The sequence below is a fragment of the Protomyctophum bolini genome (genome assembly GCF_963924005.1).
Source record: "Protomyctophum bolini genome assembly, chromosome: 20".
NCBI lineage: Eukaryota > Metazoa > Chordata > Actinopteri > Myctophiformes > Myctophidae > Protomyctophum > Protomyctophum bolini.
Genome location: NC_137881.1, coordinates 14,771,458 through 14,793,617, shown reverse-complemented (window position 1 = coordinate 14,793,617; position 22,160 = coordinate 14,771,458). Strand labels below are relative to the sequence as shown.

Below are 22,160 nucleotides of genomic sequence, written 5' to 3'. Positions count from 1 at the left end.
AACTTTGTTTGCAGGATAATACATAATGGGAAAGTACAAGGTTTTAAGGGTAAAGCAGTTAGGGTTAAATACATTTTAAAAATACAATCAATCCATTCTACAAAAATGTATTCCAATTGACTGTGATTCACTGGTTGTTCATATTGACTGAGCCGTTAAGAGTAGTAAAATCCCTTAAAGACAAAGAAGAAAAGTCAGTATATATCAAATTTATTCTCAAATACACAAACAAAAGGTGATGATATGAAAATCAAACAATGTGACATTGTCAATTTCATTACTTTGAAATGCTGACTCTTCATTTAGCACCTTTATGGGTCGGTTATACATGATCTATATATAGTCACTCATACGAAAATGAAATGGATGAATAATGCGGGTCAGTAACATACAACATATGAAATAGGGAGCTGGGTCATTTGGATCACAGTTATTTGAAGAAATACATTAACATGTAATCCCAAAGTACCGCTTTAGGCGTCCTCTCTCACCACACAAGTACCGTTACAACTCCTCAGTCCCATATAGAACAACATGGTACAGTACTCTTCACAATAACAGTCTTTTGACAACTAGGTCTAGAGACAGTGATTACTAAACACAAGATTGCCTGTCATTCTTGGACCTAAATTCTTTCACATTTGGAGTCACTATTCTGTAGTGTTGCATTTACATGAATAGTAGTACTGTAGTTATATACAAATAAGTTCATTGAAAATTGCTGGGACACACAAAAAAAATACAAGTTCATTTGTGTACCATCGAAAGTGAAATAGTCTTATAAAACCGTGAAAAATAAGGCACTCTGAGACTCATGATTTACATTGGTAATGCCGACATGTCTGGCAAACTAATGCACAAACATGCTTTGATGATCGCCTCCATTTCAAATAACTGTGCTTGGCACCCTCTAGTGTTGAAGTGTGGTCAGTGTGCTTCCGTGTTTGGCAGGTCTAAGGTGATGTTGGACAATGAACACTGACTTGAGATCAATCACCTTTCTTAAAATCATACATTTATGTTTTTTTTGGGGAGTGTAAAACAGAGCCTACGGACACTTGGTCATATTTGGCCATAAACTGATTCATCAAAGAAATACCACAACTGGTTGCTTTTCCTAGTCGGCTGATGGGATGAAAACATGTTGCTTACTGCTTGGACATCTTGCAAACATGGTCCCTAACAGACATGCCCTGTCTGGTTGGAAGCCACAAGTGAACAGATACATTACAGTGCACATCAATCACTTCACCGCTTTGTTGACTTGTTTACAAGATTATACATTATAAAGTGGTTAGTGTGTGTTTCTGCACTTAGGCTTGAAGGAGCAATCTTTACAATTCATGCTAGATGGAAACAGGGAAATGGCAAAATGTTGCATATCGCTGCTGTCTGGCAGAAACCTTGTACCTTTTGATATTTTTTCATGAATTAATGTGATACTTCGTCATACAACAGAGAAGCATAAATATAGCTAAAATAACCGATCTACAAGCTCACACTACATAGCATCACAGTGTGTTGTGATATTGTACTTCTGCTATTTTAGAAAATATCTTAAAGTGAAAGTGGTTAAGTCTGTGGGTTTTATAAATATTTAAACCAATGAAAAGTATTAACAAGAGCTTGCAACTAAATAACTACATTGGATCCATTGGAACACAGGCTAGTTTTTCTTTAATTTAATTTCCTGAAATGTAACAGTTATGGACAACAAGGTTTCCACCCCCAACAGCGACATGGCAACATATAGTCGCTGTAAACTAATTTTCAATTTAATACATTTCTTTCTTAAATCTTAAACCCTGTTCTCACCAAATTTGTAACACATGACCCCAATCTAATCAGCCCTTGTGAAATCAAAAGCTACCACCTGACACTCGGCCATTAACACAAGTGGAAATCACACACCTGACTGACTGACACCGGGAGAAAAGAAACACCCAACCTCCTCCCTACTCCAACTACATGACATCCACAAAGAACTCGCTGGGGTTGCCCATGGCCAGGTGGAACGACTGGCGCGAAGCGGTCAGCTCCGGAGGTACAGAGCCTAGGTCACGGGTTGGGGGGGCACCGGGAGGTCCTCCCGCATTGGAGGGTGGCATCGCCAGGGCCGGGTGGAGGGCGCCTCCGGGCATCTGCTGGGCGAGAGGGTGAGGGTGTGGGCCCCCCATGCCCGGGTGCGGGTGCTGGGGCACCATCATCACCATCATGGGGTTGTATTGCAGCGGGATCCCGGGAGGGTAGGGCGACATGTGGGGCGGCTGGGGCATGCGGTGGTGATGCGAGCGCTGCGAGGAGGCGTGGCTGTGCTCGCTGGGCGTGGCCGAGCCGTGGCCGCGCCTCAGGCTGCTGCGAGTCGAGTATTCCGATTCGCTGCCGCTGCCAGAGCGAGAGTCAGCGCCTCCCCCTTCTCCAGCCCCACCAGAGGGAGACTTCTCTCCTCCTCCTCCTCCTCCTCCCCCCCCCACGGTGCTGCCTGGACCTTTACTGCTGCGACGCCGCTCACCCTCGCTCCTCGTCGAGCCGCTGCTCCGGCTCCCTGCACACACAAACACACAGCTCGGTGAATGCATGGATTAACCCATTCTGACCCGAGATCAGATTCTAAGAATGTCTTCTACATCCTGACAGTTTTCTGAAAAAGCTATGTTTCTATGTCAGTTGTTCATCGATTTTTCAAAAATAGCAGACCTACAAGCTAGTAGCGCCATGTTGCCATGCCAAGTCCTAATATGTAATTTGTGAAACAGTGTGAAAGGAGCCACCACACACTAGCGCCATGTGTCCTACACACTTAACACAATGTAATGTAAAATTATGTTTTGGTAGCCATACAGCTAACCAGTTGAAGAAATTGTAGATAGAGGCGTTAACGATTGTGGTTATGAAATAAACAAGATCATTAGGGCTTTCTTGAAGACTGAAATAACTAATAATCAAAAATAGGCTATCTATAAGCTTACTGTGCAGGAGGATGCTATACACACACACCATGACACCAGTCTTAATAGTGGTGCCAGGTCACGGCAGAAACATCTCAAATCTGAAACATTCATCTATAAGCTTACAACATGTCACACTGCGACGCGTTGCAAGCTTGTAGATAGTCTATTTTTCGTTCAGGACACACTTCCATAGAAGACAGCATGTCTTCGATGGAAGTGTGTCCTGAACGAAAAATTGACTTCTATGGAATCCAAATGACTAAAATCAGTCGTGGCGACTGAGAACTTTAATCCATGTGTGAATGGAATGGAGAGCTATGGAGTTCCCTGGACACATTTCCAAAGCTTTTTACCCATAAGAGTTTTTATTCATAAAGAAAATAAGGTCTGTGTTTAAAGATGGTGTAAGTGATAATTTTTTGGTTAAAACAAAATGCTTTTATTTTTACATGCCGATAGTATTCAGTGCAATAGTTCAGTCACAGGGCTCTCTCCAAAACTTTAGTGAACAGAAAATACACTTTCAGGTGGGTTGCTAATTTCATCCAGAACCCATTTATCAGCTTCAATTTGATCGTGTTCCAGTTCCAATTTTGTCTGCTTATTTGTTTCGTCACTTCCAATTTCACATTTTTATACTGCATCTCCTGATTTGATCAAATTGGTATCCCAACTATAGGTATCCCTATTATTACTGAATAAACAAAATGGAGCTATTTGCTACTTATTTTGAAGCCATAGTTTGCTTTTTTGTAGCTTAAAACATCGTAACAAGTGTGCCATTTGGGGACATCATCTTGTTGAACAAAAAGTGCCAAGATCATAAGCCTTTGTTTGCTACACAGCATATTTTCTTAATATATCTAAAGCCCAGCATAGAAATGTCATTGCAAATCGGTGGTGTGAAACCACTATCACTCTTTCTGGAAACAACACGGCTTATACTTCGTTAGCACACTACACACCTGTATCTGTCAGGGCAGAACTACTCAGGCTCAGGAATGTCATGTACCAGGTTGAACTCAACAGGTTTTGATCTTGTAGATCGGCTAATTTCGGTGAAGACATCCGATATAGAGGGGAACTAATATAGGTTTAAAAAGCTCACCTTCGCTGTGTTGACTGCCAGTGCTGCCGGGGGTGTAGCTGTAGCTCGTGAGCTCATGGTAAGGCGGTGGTTGACTGGAGTAAGGGTGCGTGGGGTAGGGCTGGTACGGGAAGGTGGCCATCATGGGCCACGGAGAGGCACCAGGGAGCGGCAAGGGGGCAAGGGTGTCCTGGTCCGAAGCCCCACTGGAGCCATCGTTGTCATTAAGGGATAGATTGGCCATGTCTGGGAGGGATGGGAGATGGAGGAAGGTTAACGAGTGACATGAAGAAGAGGACAAGATCAGCAAGCAACCAAGAATACTTTGGTACAACACTGCTAAAGCTACAAAAATGTGCTTTGAGGGTTAGAATTTTAAAGTAAAACATAGACACCGTAACAATAAAAATGTTGTTTCTCCAAATCGTCGCTGTCGGGCAATAACCTTATATGTGTCCAAAACAGTTAGTGTTGCAATGGATTCAAAGTCATATTATTTAGTCAAAACTTAAAACTTTCAGAAATAGCTTATCTACAGGTTCACAACACAATGTGTTTATGCAAGATGTAAGGTTTCTGCACAACAAAATTATACAGTCATCTTGCACAAGCACAAGCCTGTCACCAGAGGTCAGACCGCAGCTGCAGCCTAGACATACTCCAGGAACAAACCGTGTCAAACGGCACTCGACTTGTGACCTCTTGGTCACAGGGTTTTCCTTTCTAAACAACAAACAACCCCACGGTGCATCTTCTTGATTTAGGGGCTACTTTGCTTGCATTTGACAACTTAAACCCTTTAGACTAGCGAAATGAAACAGACATGAGTTACAAACTTACAACTGTACCGAATCTCTTTGCCATAAAGAGCTGATCTACAAATTCAAAACACACTGTATCGCGATGCATTTTGAGCTGGTAGAAGCAAAGCAAAACCCCTGAAGAAAAAGGCCATAAGGTTACAGAACTCTGAGACTTTCATTCCCACTTCAGCTGCAGGTGAAGAGTTACGTATTTATACACGGTTGAGAGCGGGAACAAAATAAAGTGTAAAGCGCTCCTGTTCACACATTATGCCAATATGGAACACTGTGAGTCGCTCAAAAGCTTTCAGTGCATTGAGTTACTTACAGTTCTCACAGTCGCTGAAGTCTCCGAAGATGTAGTAGCACTGCTCAGAGAAGGTGATCTTGTTGACGGTGTGTCGGATGAAGCCGGCCTTCAGCAGGTTGCTGGCGTACTTCCTGGCTTCGCGGCGGTCCTGGAAGCCCTCGATGTGGTGGTACAACCACTCAACCACATCTGAGCCTGGATGTGCAAACATGAGACAGTTGGAAATACAAACATGCATGGTGGGCAATTGGGCATTTGGTAATTGCATAGCACACCTCTACAAAATGTAACTGCATTGCTAAACAGTTATACAACAGCACATCTTTATGAAAAGCACTAGATTCCACCACTAGATCTAGAGAGCACTAATATATCATATGATATTCATAAGACCCATACAGAGACAATGCTATATTAGGTCGATCTGCTTCCTAAGCCTCTCAATAAATCCTATTTGACCAATAAAAGAGATTGTGACTTCATATCAAAATCAAATAAAACAAATGTATTGTTTCTACTTCCAAGTGAAATTCAACTGTACGAGATGGCATAGAATCAAAGAATAGAAACACAATACAGACCGTTTACAATAAGTACCTCTACAGATATGCATAAATTGATGTGTTGTTAATCAGTGTGTGTGTGTGTGTGTGTGTGTGTGTGTGTGACTGTGTGTGTGTATATACAGTATATATGACGCAAAAATGGACAGGCATGTAATGTACCCTAACTATTGCATGTGATCCACCATCATGTGATTCAATTTGAACCAATAACATCTCCTGTCAAACTGCCCGTCGCATTTATACTCTGTGGGGATTTAACAGTCACATGCTCTTGATTCCTGGAGAATAATGCCAGCACTGTGAAACACTGTGCCACGGGGGCGCGCACACACACACACACTTCCATGCACCTAACGGCACAGTTAACAGTCAGGCTGGCTGTTCTCTCTGACGTCTTACCGAGGAAGGCATTGGGGATGGTGATTTTAAGCCACATTCGATCCCTGACCTCTAGTCCAGACTCTGGGGAAGCCATGGCCTTGGCAACCGAGGCCATGTCAGAGTGCAGCGACAGGTTGAAGTCATCGAAACCTAGAGAGGGGGAAAGGAGGGGAAGGTTGTGTTTATAAAGGCAGACAGAGGAATAAGAGTGAGAGGTGTAAAGATTAGGAGCCATGAAAGAATGCAAAGCCTGAAAATAATGAGGTTAAGTGGCTAAAAAAGGAAAGAATGGAAATCCAATGCGGAGATCAAAGAAGGGCAGAGAGCAAGGCAGACGTCGTTTATCACATGAAAGAGTTGTTAGCTAGGGACAGAAGGAGAAAGACACGGTGAAAAGCGATTCCCGTCCAGAGATACCTGGCAGCTCACAACAATGGGCAGGATATACGTTCAAACGTCCAATGGCAATGCCGACAGACATGCGGACAGACAATGAACCCAGACAAAGGTGCATAAACAGAACATGGATTGGATATAGCCGTGTACCAAAACAAAGTTTCCACCATTCGCCGGGAATGTACTGGGGCTCCTTGTGTGTGATTCACTTCCTTCAGCTAGTGTTGCCATGTCTGCTTATTATAAGCCACCTTTGGCTTGTTTTTCAGTAAAGTCACTTGTAAATAATCGTTGCTGGTTGTGTATTTTTAGGCTTGTTTCTAAAGTGTACAGTAGTTGCTTAGTTGGGCTTGTGTCACGGACTCCCATACAAGATTTGTGTTGTTATAATGTTGTCTCTTGTTTCTCTTGCAATATCTGGCAACAATGGTCACAGCAGCAACAGGGAGTAGCCGCTTCCAGACCGTCGCTTCAACAAGATGCATCTTACAGCAGGCTCTCTTCTCGTGCTGTAAGCTGCATCTTGCATCTTCGTGACTCTACTGTGTGGGAGTACCCAGAGGAAGATATGCATGCAACAAAACGCAAAGGCTTATGGGACACTAGAAATACAGGGACTGAGGTAGGAGGTGGTAGGAGGGTATGGGTGCTGCTTACGCTCTGTCTCGGTGACTGAAGAGGAGGAAGTGATGGTGCTGAGAGAAGAGCTGCCTGGGTATGGAGGGTAGGCCCCCGTCAGAGCCACCGAGTGGCTGACCCACGCTGCCGGGTCTATGGGCCGGATCGGCTCGTCTAAACTCACACATACACACAAAAGAAAATGACGCTTGGTCTTTTAATTTTGACAAAAAATATCAAGGGTACGGTCAGTTACTGCATAATCGCAATTATTCGAGATAATCAAAAAATAAATCGTATCGTTGCATAATAGTCATAATCGTTTGCATTGCATGTTCAAACATTAAATGTTTGAACATGCTAAATGTTCTACATTGAAATAAATAAACACATTTTGTTTAATAGTATTTATAATAGTTTTATACTTAAAAAAAGGTTTATATAGCGAAAATAGCCGATCTACAAGTGCTTCGGGGCACATTGTTGATTGATTGTTGTAGATCGGCTATTTCCACAATATAAACTTTTTTAAGTATAAAACTATTAAATATGCCAGTCATTACTTGTATATTTAGGCTATTTGTCATATCTGTGCAACTTTTGTTTATGGTCAAAAACTAGGAGGCTGTGTTTAGCTGTAGTACTCACTGCGAGGCAAGGTGAAGTACCCCTGCGGGGAGGGGTCCCAGCACTTCGCCACTGTCAGGATAATAGGCCTGGAAAACACAGTGAGGATCAGAATCATCATTAACCGACGATTAAGTAAGGTCCTGTCAGCAAATGGAAACTCTATGACAGTCGGTCATTCATTAAACATTAGTAATAAATGCAGAAGACAACCACTCACCCTGGTTTGTGTACAATCTCCCGCAGTACCCGTACCGCGTCGTCATTACTCATGTTCTCAAAGTTGATGTCGTTGACCTGAGAGGGAGTAAGGAATAAAAAGCAAACTCTGAGCTGGCAGACCAAAGAGGTGTTTTTGTTTGCTTTGACAGCAGAAGACCAATAGGTTGGAGTAAGGCAATTGTACTCTATGCCGCGGTACGATACGGTAAATGAAACATCTAATCAACAGAAATGTGATTTAATTTGACTCAACTGGAACACAACAAACATTTTGTCCGTCATGAAGTTGGGAATAAAGATTTTGAATATGCGGTTCTTACAGAGTGTAAAGCCCTGCAATTCCTTGCAAACAAACGGTTGTGACTCGCTAGTAGACGCATGTAGATGCAGGTGATTCGGGTTTAAAGCCCACCAATGGGTCGAGACGCAAGAAAAATGTTTTAACGTTCGTTCCAGTAGTGTGATATGTCCTGTTGCACGTCGGTGCATGGTGCCATATGTCGCCGCAAGTCCACCCAAGTGATTCAATTCAATGGTTGCTTGCACCTACATGCGTCTACTTGCAACAGTTTGGTTGCAAGGAGTTGCATGGCGACCCATTGGTGTGGTTTGGGCTTTTAACACAACTCAGCACTTCATTTATATAACCACTTATTCAACACTGAGCAACTATGTCGAAAATAGACAATCTACAAGCTCACAACTTATCAGGCTTAGCTAGTACATATACGTGTCCGTCTTTGTCCTCACCTGCAGCAGCATGTCCCCAGGCTCGATGCGTCCATCTGCAGCCACCGCCCCTCCCTTCATGATGGAGCCGATGTAAATGCCCCCGTCACCCCGCTCGTTGCTCTGGCCCACAATGCTGATGCCCAGGAAGTTGTACTTTTCTATGGAGATGGAACACAATGGAGGTGTTGGTGGGCAAAATAAGACCCACTGCGTTAAGTGCCAGTCACGCTTTCAACAGCAGAACTACGTACAACATGAGTGTCACACTTTCAACTGAATTACTACGAGTAGAGCATAAATACTGGGTGCTCTATGAAGAAAAACAATTGTATGCAGCTCATACAGAACGGGAACAAAAGCATTATGAGAAAGTATGTCCTCGAGTGATATTATAGGCACCCCGCCCATAGAGCAGGAAAAGGGCGTGGTTAAACAGCTTTTATTAGCACAGCTAAATCCACTAAAGAGCCAACATGTTTCACCCCTCAACATGATCAACAACAAATCCACTGGTCCCTTATCGAATTATCGATTACTGCACTGCCGCAACTGACATTCAAACATGAAGAGCAACACAATAGGAGCCTACTGACCCATGTTGAGAGTGACGGTGATGATGTTGAGGGACATTGTGGAGTCTGTCACACTGCTGAAGGATGAAGCCTGAAATCAATGGCATAAGCACAATATGGTTTATAAACACAATAAAAACACCAACGTAACTCGTTGCCAGAACTACTATTCTTTATCCACTTTCACAAGTGGTGGATAATCTAGCAGAGTGCCAATGCGCTGGCTCAAAGGGTGTAATGTGAAAAGAAAAGGGTTTGGTGAAAGTAATGGTAGCCATTACTTTCACAAAAAAGAAATGATGAAAATCATAAAAGCGACATACTATAGTCCAGGGTTTTGACCACATTCTATAGTACCGGTATGTCGTTTTTCATGGTTTTCAAGATGAAAATCATGAAAAAGCGACATACTATAGTCCATGGTTTTATAGTAATGTAATTTTTCATGATGTTCGACAATGAAAAAACAACATACGGTTAAAGAAACCAAAGGGCCTCTTCTTTTTGAGGGGCACTAGGCCCTCCTATAACTGGCTTTGAGGGTTTGTGTGAACACAAACATTGGCTGATGATTGGCTGATCACGCCATAGCGATGATTTGATTGGCTGAGCAAAGTACATATTGAAGCTAAAAGTGCGGGCAGAAAAGTATGATGATGTATGATAAGAGCGGCCCTCACTTCATACGGGTATGATTTTTGAGGGGCGCTAGCAAATGCCATTGACAATGAAAGGAGAACTAATGTTTGTGTTGTCTGAACAAACATAAAAAATGCCATTGACAATGAAGGGAGAACTAATGTTTGTGTTGTCTGAACAAACGTTAAAAATGCCATTGACAATGAACGGAGAATTTACGTCATATGTGTCTGAGCAAATCGCCATAATGTATGTCGGTGGGTTAACCCATTTTGAGCGGGAACCCCTTTTGGTGTTTTAAACATTATTATGTTATAATTTAGCTATTGACAAATAGCAGATCTACAAGCTCATGAAAATATTTATTTCAGAAAACTGAGAATTTTGAGGTCAGGCCTAAATGGGACCACCATTCTTGATGACGTACGATGATTAAAGCACCCCTCACTTCACACACGTGTGAGTTTTAACTTCATGTACAAGGAAGCATTTCCACTAGCTAGTAGTACTAATACCAGGGGGCTGCACTCACTCTCTCCAGGCGAGGGGGGCGTTGTTTCCTGCGTCTGCGGTGGCGTTTGAGAAGCCTGGAGGCTGTGCTTTGTTCTGTTGAGCTGCTGAACCTACAAGTTTAACAAAGAGTCAAAAGGTCAATGGAGAACGACGCATACCTAAACCTTTAATGGAATCCACAGTACCTTTACCGCCCCAGCTTTTGTTTTCCCAAACATTGTGCGTTTGGATCCCAGAGACATTAACGGTCACTGTCGGTTCCTAATAAAAACAGGACGCTGTAATGGAGGTGTCAGAGCGGCGAAATAAGACAGACCGGTCTTCCGGAAATTCTATTGTGATTTGAGGGCACATAAATGGCTGAAATAGAATTTTGTATTTTTAAGTTTTAACCGACTGTAAAAACCACAAACAATTATCTTCCTCGAATCTCATACCTGATTTAGTCCTTTATTGATTTAATGCTTTTACTTCTATGTTACCTAAGCTTTTAGCGCTTACATTTAAGGCTCCCTTAGGTCTACCTCCTGGCTGAATCCTAGATCCTTTAAGCTCTTAAGGTTAATATGAGGGCCATTCTGGAATCTAGGTTAAAGAACAGAGGTGAACTGAACTTTGCCATCCTTGTCCCTGCTTTGGGACACAATTTGCTGTGGGAATATTTTATTTAATATCTATTTATTTTTCACATTTTGAGGGCTATACACAGTCTGTTATTTAGACTTTTCTTTTCCCTACAAAGTTTGATTTCATTAAGATCATGAACATTGTTCACCAGTTGTTCCACAATCAAACATCTGTTAACACCCCAAACGCCCGGGGTTATTTAATCCATTAAATCATAGCGCCCAGCGATTTATAGCAGCGGGACACATTTTGCGATGGACCGGATGATATCCCGGGTGTGGCTGAAGTAGCTTGATGTAACCAAAACACTCAATGCGATCGACAACAACGTATGATTAATTCCAACACGACTAGCGACGGGACCACGATGGGCCGTCTAACACAATCTTTTCTTAGAATTGGACGGAATGATTTAGATCAAGATTTATTTCCGTTTTAGATTTTTGATCTCGTCGGCTAAAATGGGGGGGAACATTTTCGATGACGTCCCGTCGGAAAATAACATTGAGTGTTGCGCAACAGACGCTCCCGCTCCCAGCTCCCAATTGGTTTTGATAACAATAATCTCCGTCCTGAGCGCTGGGCGTTACTAATTAATAGGGCGGAGAACTCCATGCTTGCCGCTCAGGGTGTTAAAGAATGATTCATTTTGGAATATCAACAAGCATAAAGCCAGACTAGCTAATGACTCCTGAAATTACTGAAGTAGCCAGGTGCCATTTGTTGTTGCAAACAGACAATAGACAACCTTCCTTGCAACTAAGGAAAAATAAAAAAGCCTTTATTGAAGTGGCTAGTTCATAATAGAAGTTAAAAATGGGGTTAACCCACACGTGGCGGCCAATGCAGCCTTCTTTAGGGTAGACCAGTGATTCTCAAAGTGGGGTCCAGCCGTCCATGGGACCGTAACTCTGTGCAAATGGAACCAAATGGACCCGAACTTAGGTCCCATTTGGTACTCTCTCAGAGTTAAATTAGCATTGATTGTACAATATAAATTGGCCCAGAGATAGAAATGGCATTAAATGGGGGCCGCGGGCTAAATTATGAGTATCAATTTGGGGGTCCTTGACATGAAAACGTTTGAGAACCACTGGGGTGGACAACCTTCCTTGCATAAAGAGTGAACCTTTCCGTCCCTCAGACCTCACCTGCTCATGGTGTCGTCGTCTTCAGAGTCACAGAAGCTGGTGGTGTCCAGCTCGCTGCTCATCACCGTGGTGGAGCTCTCGTAGCCTGCTAGGTGGCGCTCCAAGCGGGTCTGGCCATTCATCCGTGGCCCTGACAATACACAGCAGAGAAAGAGAGGATTAGCGATGAAACAGTTAATTGGACAAATTGATTTACTCGATTATATTTAACCCATTCTGGGCGGGAACCCCTATTGGTATCTTACCCCCTCAGGCCGGGCACCCATATTTGGGTTCTGTACAGTATGTACAGTATTCAAAAATGTATTTTTTTTTATGCTGCTATATAAATATTTGAAGTTTTTCAGAAACCATAGGTCAGGATTTAGAGGCGTTTTTAGAATCGACCTTAGGCCTAAATGGGTTAATAAAGAAAACATATATAATTATTTTATTTGAATGAATTTATCGTTTTTTTTCATCTTTTAAATAATAAAAACATATCGGTTATGCCTGTGCTCTAAACTTAATTTTTGTGTAAAAACAATGACAATAAAGTACTTTTGCACAACACCATTGTATGTAGTATTATAGAATAGGGCTTAAATTAATTAATCCGACTAAAACAATATTAAAAATGTCCTGCATTGATTCATTTATGCATGAAAGAATATTAACGATTATTCGAAAAAGTAATCGACTGAATAATCACACACACACACACACGAATAAAAAGGTGTAGCCCTCAACAGGATCATTGCCAATATGGAAGTTTCATGTTCGCTCATGTCAGCATCTGTTGTGCAGTTCCATAAATAAAACAAGCACTCTGATGAAGCACATTCAAAAATCTCCTCCTCAATCCCTGATCATATCACTGTACTGAATGAATCACTGCACTGGATGGGAGCGTGTGCCAGATCTTGATTGAGTTTTGTCTTCAATGACTTCTCGGATGCTATCTGAGCGCATGGCAGTGGCAGTGCGTCATGTTGACTGGTTCTTTCTCACCGTGTTGTTGTTCCATATTCTCTCTGTGTCTCGGTCTCTCTCTCCTGAAGGAGACAACAGACTCTGTCTCTGTCTGGTCATCCAGGGTCTCCACACTGCCCGCTGCATTGGGACTGTAATACACAGAGAGGAGAAGAGACTAATATCAAATCAGACTCAGAAGTTCCCACTGAAGTTACTTACTAGTTCATACATGGGCAACTAGTGGCCACCTTCACTTAATGCAGCCCGCAGGTTAATATCCGAATATTGATATTTTATTTATAGCCGTTGCTACAATTTCAAAAATGCAAACATGACCTGCTTTAATTACTTTGGTCTAAATTAGTAGTATGTTAGCATGTTGTGAGTAGTACTAGTATTAAAATGCTATTGTCTCAATTGTTGAAAATACTTCTTTGTACTGTAAAGAAAATGAATAAACATATGTTTAAAAAAATAAATGCTATTGTCTTTTTTTTATATTGAATGTATTTGTATTTAGGCTGTAACGAAGACTCTTACTTCTATTCATATCAGGAGGAGGGAGAGTTGGTAATTGGACATGTAGGGCTGTATTTTGCGTGTCTTAAGTACCAGGTCTTATTACTTAACTTAAGACCTGGAGGCATGATCAATGCCATTTGGCTATTCTGAGTGTGCCAAATAGTATGGACCACGCCTCCAGGTCATAAGTTAAGTAATAAGACCTAGTACTTAAGACACGCAAAATACAGCCCCAAGTCTCCATATATGGGGATATTCGACGGTCGGACTATATGACATATCCGACTAGCACGTCGGGTTATAAGACATGTCTAGTATGACAAATTCTATATTTGGTCCGGGTTGACCTAGTGCGGATATCAGATCGATATCCTGGTTTAAGTCCTAGTTGGACACCACTGCAGCGGGTCCTAAGTAACCCAGACAACCAGCATCAGAGCTATGAGCTATTTTTGATTTAGTTCATGAAGTTAACATAACTAATAACTATAAGTAAAGGCATTTGAAATTAAATAAAATTTTTACTTTCATGATTCCAATTCAAAAATAGCAACAAAAAAAAATGAAAATTTGCAAGGACAATGTGGCCCTCTGGAGTGAGTGTGGAAATAGTCATTGTCATCGTCAACGTTGCCCACCCCTGTACTAGTAGTTACCACTCCATTATCCGTTAATACTACTGTATTTTCTACATGCAACAAGCCTCATGACTGGATTGCATACAGAGACTGTAGAATTTAAATCCCCAATGCCAACGGACCGGACCACTTATCCACCTATGAAATCCGATTTTTACGGCATGGCACCAAAGAGGTGAGCTGTCTAGAGAAGCTTGTTCGTCTGTATTTCCCCCGCTGTAGTTCCTGAAAATGGTGATTACATCTCATCACAAAATAAACTAGAACTGCACTCTGTCGAGTGCCTACTTGCTTGTTGCACACAAGTAGGCCATAAATGGCCTACTAGTGCGGCCACTTCAAGGGGTCCTTGAAATTCAAAAAGTTGAACTTTAACTCACCCAAGGCCATTAAAACCCCCAGGCGCTGTTGCTATTGCCACCTCGGTCGTTTCCGGTCCCCCAAAAATAGCTAGCAACTAGCAAAGCTAATGTGATGAACGTCTTTTAAGAGTCTTTAGGAGCATTAATATTTTACCCACACGGTAACCAGGATTTAGGATTGAGGGACTAAACATAGTCGCTTTGTTCATCCAGCTCCATCTGAGCCTTAATTCCGAGATAAAGGGCTATAAGCATCAGCTTCCCATTGTGCATGTCGCCATCAGGCAAAACACATTGAGCACAGATCTGCCGATTGACGGAGAGCCCTGCCTGCGTTGCGGTAAATATGATCGAGACTAGTACTAATTCATAGAAAGTTCAAAAAGGTGTTAAAACATTCCTGGCCATGGGGGGTTTCATAAAATACACGTTAATTAAGTCTGTGGCCATGAGTGAGTTTAGGGGGTTTGTACATTTTGTTGACAGATTGCTTCGGAGGCCGTTCCCAGAGAAGGCTTCCGTTGGATGATGTGAGCTGGTGGCCCAGGCTGGAGATCAAGTTCATATAGGCTGTTGTGTCGGCCGCTAATGGCCGAGAACCTGATACTGGGTTGAATGAGGTAGGTGTTCTGGTGGTGGATACAGTAGCTACAGTATTATGACTGCTGCTGAAGGGTGTGGATGAGTGTTTTGAGGAGGAGCTGAATGGCACTTCTTTGTGTTGTCGACAGTCAATTGTGGCTTGCGGGTCTCAGCTACACCGTTCCCACCTCACTGTTCACATCCCAGAAAAGTCTCCAATGATCAACATCACAATCACTGCCTCCATTTCACCAACGCCTGTACGTGGTCTAGGTTGGCTGTCAAGTTCCATTTTCAAACGTGCTTGCAGTTTGCCACAGTCTCTTGCTCATTATTATTAACCTCTTACACTTAGATCTATATAATTCTTTGACCAGAGTCCCCCAGGGGTCTACACTAGCGCCCCCTCCTTTTCACCCGCTACACTAAATCCCTTCTCAGAAAATAAAACGACCAACAGCATGTTGTGAGCTCACGTTATGAGCTTGAAGGTTGGCCATTGTCGCTCAATATCCGCCCCAAAATAGTGAAATTTGTATATTTTTTTGCCTTTTCCACAATTTAAATGGCACCATTCATTTAAATGGCACCATTGGGGAAACTGTTGCACCTTTATTCGTCCTTTGTTCAAGCTTGACTACATGGCACCATCCCCCCATATTTACAAAGCATTTACCTCTTATTATAGATCTTACAGACACTGTGGCAGGTGGACAATAACATAAGATTAATTCTTCATCAGTGTGGAGAGAAAGCCAGAGTGCCTGCATGCATGCATGCGTGCGTGTACTCACTGGAAGGATGGCGGCCTGGAGTCGCCAATGCCCCCGGTCCTCTCTGCAGGCGGAGGCGGCAAGGGCGGAGGAGGGGGCGAGGGCTGGGGCACCTCAGCAGGGGGGGGCACCACCGCGGGGAGCTCTGCTGCAGGACTGTCTGAAGATACCAACTGTGAGAGAGAGAGAGAGTCATTTAAACCAGAGCATGATGAGATTGAGGACAGAAGTGTTATGGGAAAATTTCACACGAAAGAGGTGAGAAGGTGGTGAAACAAATTGAAGTTGGAAAGGGGGGAGGAACAGGTTGGGAGAATGGTGGAGATAAAGAGAGGGGAGATGGTGGGGGGAGGGGTAAGATGTCAATTACTTTGCCACACAAACATTGCTATTCTTTTCAGATGGGTGTCTCAAGGGCATATTGAAATGCTATACTACACTTAACCTGTCTCTCCACACACACACACACACACCCACCCACCCCCACACACACACCCACCACACACACACACACACACACACACACCCCTTCCGTGCTTGCGGTTAGGGTTTGAGGTAGGTTGTCGGTCTAATGACAGTCGGACCAATATTATGTCTCTGCAAGGTAACTTAGGTAATAAACACAGTGCTTAGGTAAGGCAAGCATTTCCTTCCCTCAAATTTACAACCAAAAAGGGAAATACATGCATGAAATAAAATTATATCTATTCAATTGTATCACGTGTGCAAATGTTTTAATGCCCTTATCAACACATGGAGGGGAGCATTTCAAATCAAATGGAAAATTAGTGTTGAGCATTTGGGAATGTGTACGTCACAAGATTCATATTTCACATCAGGCTTGGCCTGGTAATATCGGAGGATTTCAGTTCAGATTTATTTTTAACCTTCTTCTGAGCAGCACTGCTTTGCCAATTGGAATATATTCAACCTACGTAGATTTACTAGATTAGACAGGCTAACACTCGCTCTCTTTTATCGAGTCAATAGTCTCTACTCCTTTCGTCCACTGCTAATGGCCTTGTGACTGGCAAACACTCGTCCTCTGAGATTAGCCTCCGTCCGTCTTGAAGTTACAGATCACATATCAGTCCCCCTGGTACCCTCTCTTTGTTCCCCTTGTTTAATCCCTTCCCTCATTCTTATGCACTTAACAGATGCTTCAGCCCCGAGCCTGCTTATCTGGGCCAGGTCTCTATGTTTTGTCTCCACTTTAATGTAACCTGTAGGGTGGAGTACAGCAGACCTTCCGACAAAATCCGAAAAGGCTGAGCTTTTATCTGGCAGACGATGAAACTGACATGTTGTACTGCATATAAAACGTACTGCCCAGCAACTTTACCGTACACTTGAACATTTTCTAGCGTTAATGAACTGATAAACCTCTACTCTTCTACTCCACTCACGCCTCGCTTGGTTCAGCTAGTGACTCCAGCCCCATTAGCTCCATATGTTCCATGAGCAGTCACACAGTAATGTGCATACTTCATAAAACAGGTCATGGGTACGGGAACTTTTGACGCCAATATAGTGCCCAGTACAGCTCTGCATTTCAACTTGGCTTTGCTAAGCCACACTTGGCCTTGTGGCTGTACATCTGAGGATACTTCACCCATGGATCTCCACAGTGCATTTTTCTATTGTTCCAACCTGGCTGCACTATAAAATCCCGGTCAGCGTGCTTTTATTGGGAAATCATTTCCAAGATATTTTTCAACAAATTGTACGCGGATATGTTGCATCTGAAAAGCATATACTGTACTTGTACCACTCGAGAAGGAGAAGCGATGATGTGGCAACATGAAATACAATATGAAGTTACTTTATTTGATGGCAGTTGATCAACTTGGCAAGATTTTTTGTGTTGGGGTGGTCTGGGCAAATGCACAAGAAAAACGTTTTCTATAAACAGCCGATAAATACTTTCATTTCCTATGACTTCTGAGACAAGGAAGGAACGCTGCTGTTGAGTTCTTTACCACCATTCAGACACTTCTGAATGAGTCCGCAGCCCTGCTCCCTCAAAGCTAAAATGACACTTCGTTTGCCATATATCTTACCCATGACACCACTCTGCCGTTGAAGCATGGCAGCTTGGCGCTCTCATCTGAAATCTCTTCCTTCACCACCCTGAGAGAGAGAGAGAGAAACGAGTCAGTAACTAGAGTACACTGTTGGCATGAATCAACAGCATATATTAGGGTATAGAATAAACACACTGGACTTGCTTGCCCCTGCGAATGAGCGGCGCCATACAAGTGGAATGTCTTCTACAGCAACACGCATGAAGCACACACACACGTGGAGCATTTGTCCCACTTTGCTAAATTACTCAACATTATTACCAAAACTCATATACAAGCACACCTCCCGACAACAATATAACATCTCAGAGACTGCCACTACTGGGCGTAAACTCCAGCCTCTGACATCCACAATGCTATTCATTCCTCCAGTCCTCCCACGTCTTTCTTCATGTTCGTAGGGGCAGTCAGACACACAGCCAGCCTCCTTGGCCATGTCATTTCCCCGCGGCAGCCGGCCACCATGTGATTACGGCAGTTTACTAGGACTAGGGCTGGGCACAAGTGCTACATAGAGAGACACTTAACTTCCCTGAGCGAAGAGCTTTTTCAGCTTCATTTGCCACTGTGCCTCCTCTTGTGTGTAATGTAAGCGAGCTGCTAGGGCAGCTGTTGAGTGCTGGTTTTTTGGGTGAGTGTTAGCATACGCCGTCTTGTTGTGGGAAGTTTGGGAACTAGTAGGGAGGGTTTGTTGCAGGAAAGCAGCCAGTGTGTATCCCTGTATCTTATGTATGTGTGTGTAGAGGTGCAACTAAGCTGAGCTAATCAAACCAGCCAATTTAATAAAAGAATCGATTGCACGCCAACAACGTATACAGGACTGTTGATCAGACTAAGTGATTTGGTAGATTGTAGAAGAATTAAGATTACTCACAAAAAAGTTATTAAATCAATTGAATAGAATTGAATAAGCTCATAAAGTCTCTTCCCATTTATTTTCCTCGTGATCTGCCCTCTCTCTTTCCACTCTCGCTCTTATGAGGGACTGTATCCAGAACGGAAGACACAGATGCAACATTCTACCCCCTAAGAGAGTAATTGTCTTCATACCTCAGCCCCAGTCTGCCAAACAAACAAGTGACTTCACTGTCCATTTCACACCAGCTCTAAAATGCATTGAATAACACACACACACACACACACACACACACACTCAGCCCTCAAATATGCTGCGTCCCACTGGAATTCTGAAACCTGAAATTCTTGCCCTGGCTCTAGCAATTTCCCCCCCTTCCTCAGGACCGTTAATCCCATTCCCCACACACCCCAAACAAACACACACAGACACACAGCCTCTCCCTCTCTCTAGCCCGTTCGCTAATCCTGCGAATACAATTCCCTGGCCACCCTACCAGTGAACATACACACACACTCAGTGGCATGTCCAATACCTATACTTATACAGGGCACTTATACATGCACTACCCGTCCCTATGCTTTCTCTCCCTCCATTCCTTGTTGAGTTTGCTGTAGACAGCCAGCAAATGGCCTCTGCCCAGGCCCAGACCGGGAATACACACACAGGTTCTGTCCTGGCCTGTTCTGTTCCATGTATCTCCCCTTGCCACACACACAGTCCCAGCCGACAGCTGGTCTCATACTAGGGCAAATGAAAACACACACTATTACACTCCTGGCCGAGAGGGGGGGAAATATGTCCCCGCTTTGATTGGACAGCTGACTCAGAGCCATGATCGAAAATGTTCATCTGCAGTCAGTTGGAGATAAGTCAGATGAAGCCTAGGCTTGCAAAATATGTTAAGAACTGGGGACTCTTACTATTATTCTAACGTCACCCCAGTCTCTTTGATAGTTGGACGTGGGTGGCTCTTTATGATTACTAGGTAATGTGAGTACAAATACATTGAAGTTAACACCCCCAGCGCAGTGGTGTGGCCAATGGCCATTCAGCCATATCATGGCATGTGCGATTGGCCTAACACCAATTTCTACAGGCAGCATTGCAGTAAATTCGTCCATGGGTGTTAAGATTTGGCATTGTGTGCCCACGCCCACGGGCTGCTGGCAAATGCCATGGGGAGAAAATACAAAAGATTATCTTCTCAAACTATATTTATATTAAACAGGCTGTTCAATAATACAGAATACTAATAAGTAGTAACTAAATAAGTAGTAGTAAGGTTGAAATCTCTTTTGCAAGTAGAAATATATCTGGGTCTTGCAGGGTTAAAGTACCATCTGCTCATGTTGCCGCTTCACATATCAATAGGTATGTTTTTTAATTATTTTATACATTATGACAGATACATCTGACTGAGAAAAACCATGGCATGTAAAGTTAAACCCATCCGACACAAAATAGATATTACCGGTTACCGCCCAATCCCATATTCCCTACTATTTATTCAGATTATTCACAGATCAGGTTAAAAACAGTCTCCCTCAAGACCAGCATACTCAAAAGCCAACGCTGCAGTTTCATCCGAGCTTTTTTAGGTTTGATGTTGTGTTCCTTGGCTCCTTGGCATAGCCATGCTGGTGCCATCCAAAGAGGGAAATGGTAGGTTAATACTAATCCAGGAGTACAATGCATTTAACAGAAGCCTAAGGGTCTCGCAGGGTGAATTCACCACAAACATGCATTCCATTCCAGGAAAATGCACTGTTAGCTACAGCCACCAGAGGGGAAAAAAGATTAATTGATAGAGGAGACAGCTATTTGAGGGCCAGAGTAGTCTCTCAGGCTGAGAGAAAGGAGAGGGAGGAAGCGAGTGAGAATAAGGAGAATGAAAGGGTGGCTGGCAGGCCAAAGTGTTAAAGGGAGACAAAACCCTGGCTCCTCTACCGAGAGGAAGAAAAGGAGAGGATTTCACAAGATGATGGAGTGAGGGGTGAGGATTAGGGAAAAGAAGAAACGCAGCTGAGAAAGAGGGAATGCATGTCTCCCACCATGTCCCATTGTAATGAGTAGGTTTATAATAAGAAATTGGAAAGACGTCAAGACGATCATCCATAATAAATCTTATGTGCCATGATGCATCTACCCTTAACCCTGGTTAGCCCCAAGTCACAGGGCTGATGATGCGTTGGGTTAATGGCCCCTAGAGTAGTATTGTTCTGGCTGATGTTTAGTCTGAGTGCAGTGTACAGCAGTCATTCACACACAAGACTACACCCCTCTCTTTCTGACATTTTCTCTCGCATTGTAATATAAACAAGACTATAAACAAAACCATTCTACCTGGCTTTAAAGTGGCAAATTAACTTTTAACGACACCGAAGAGGAGTAATCATTTGTACCCAACTTTGGAACGTTTTTTCCTCGTTTCATTCCATATCATAGCCTTTTAAAAGTCTCTTTGGACAGGCCCAGTTAGTTACAGAAAGTTTACAAGACATGCAAACGGCTGTCGTGTCTTTTCCTCTTTTGTCGTCCATCATTTGCATGCAAACCAGCACAGCAAGCAGCTCTGTGTGAATCACTGCTAACTCACTCACCCGAAGTCCTGGTCCATAGACTTGAAGAAGAATTTGTAGTTGGGCTTGTTTAAGACCTGTTTAAAATCCAGCAAAGTGATATTCTCGGCAGGAATGGGTATCTTCACCAGATACGGCGTCTCCTCTTCGTCAATGTGGTATATTATTTTGGTTTCTGCCATGTCGACGTTCTTTGCTTGCTTTGTTTCTGCTGTTCCAAGCACAAAAAGAGAAGAAAAAAGAAGTGAGGCGAGGTGGTAGCTTCAATGCTGCTGGCTAGTTAGTTAGCAGCTAGGCGGCTAGCATCGAGAGAGACGAGCCGAGGAGGAGGTGAAGCGATGGCCACTGAGTGAGTTTTTTTTTTTACTCCTCTGCTGCTCGCCACAAACCGACACGGTAAAAAAAAAAAAAAAGCGCAAATAACGCTTCGTGGCGGAAAAACTCGCCCCTCAGACCACTATACGATCAAAACTCGCATTTCCCCGTCTCCTTCTCGGGGGCTAAAAACGACCCACCACACGCTCCATTCACACGACCGTCCGACTCTACCAACATTAACTTTTCCCCCAACAAAAACACACAGGGGACGAGGGGGAGGGAGGAGGAGGAGGG

The 22,160-nt window shown here is 43.2% G+C and overlaps 1 protein-coding gene across 1 annotated transcript; it reads right to left on the bottom strand.

Moving 5' to 3' along the window:
• Window positions 1-194: 194 nt before the first annotated feature.
• On the bottom strand, window positions 195-22,160 carry dvl2 (dishevelled segment polarity protein 2). Its single transcript, XM_080792854.1, has 15 exons — window positions 21,570-22,160; window positions 18,087-18,156; window positions 16,048-16,199; window positions 13,186-13,298; window positions 12,196-12,325; window positions 10,437-10,527; window positions 9,287-9,356; window positions 8,712-8,851; window positions 7,960-8,036; window positions 7,761-7,828; window positions 7,152-7,286; window positions 6,117-6,248; window positions 5,170-5,346; window positions 4,060-4,284; window positions 195-2,545 (listed from the first exon to the last, which is right to left on the bottom strand). Exons 1-15 carry the CDS (start codon window positions 21,728-21,730, stop codon window positions 1,965-1,967), a joined length of 2,322 nt encoding a protein of 773 aa, XP_080648980.1. The 5' UTR covers window positions 21,731-22,160; the 3' UTR covers window positions 195-1,964.

Excerpts from the sequence above, each read along its gene's own strand:
- dvl2 (XM_080792854.1), bottom strand. The coding sequence starts at position 21,730 with ATGGCAGAAACCAAAATAATATACCACATTGACGAAGAGGAGACGCCG. Across the intron at positions 16,200-18,086 it reads ACGGCAGAGTGGTGTCATGG|TTGGTATCTTCAGACAGTCC; the intron begins GTAAGATATATG and ends TCTCTCTCACAG. Across the intron at positions 7,287-7,760 it reads GTACTTCACCTTGCCTCGCA|ACGAGCCGATCCGGCCCATA; the intron begins GTGAGTACTACA and ends GTGTGAGTTTAG.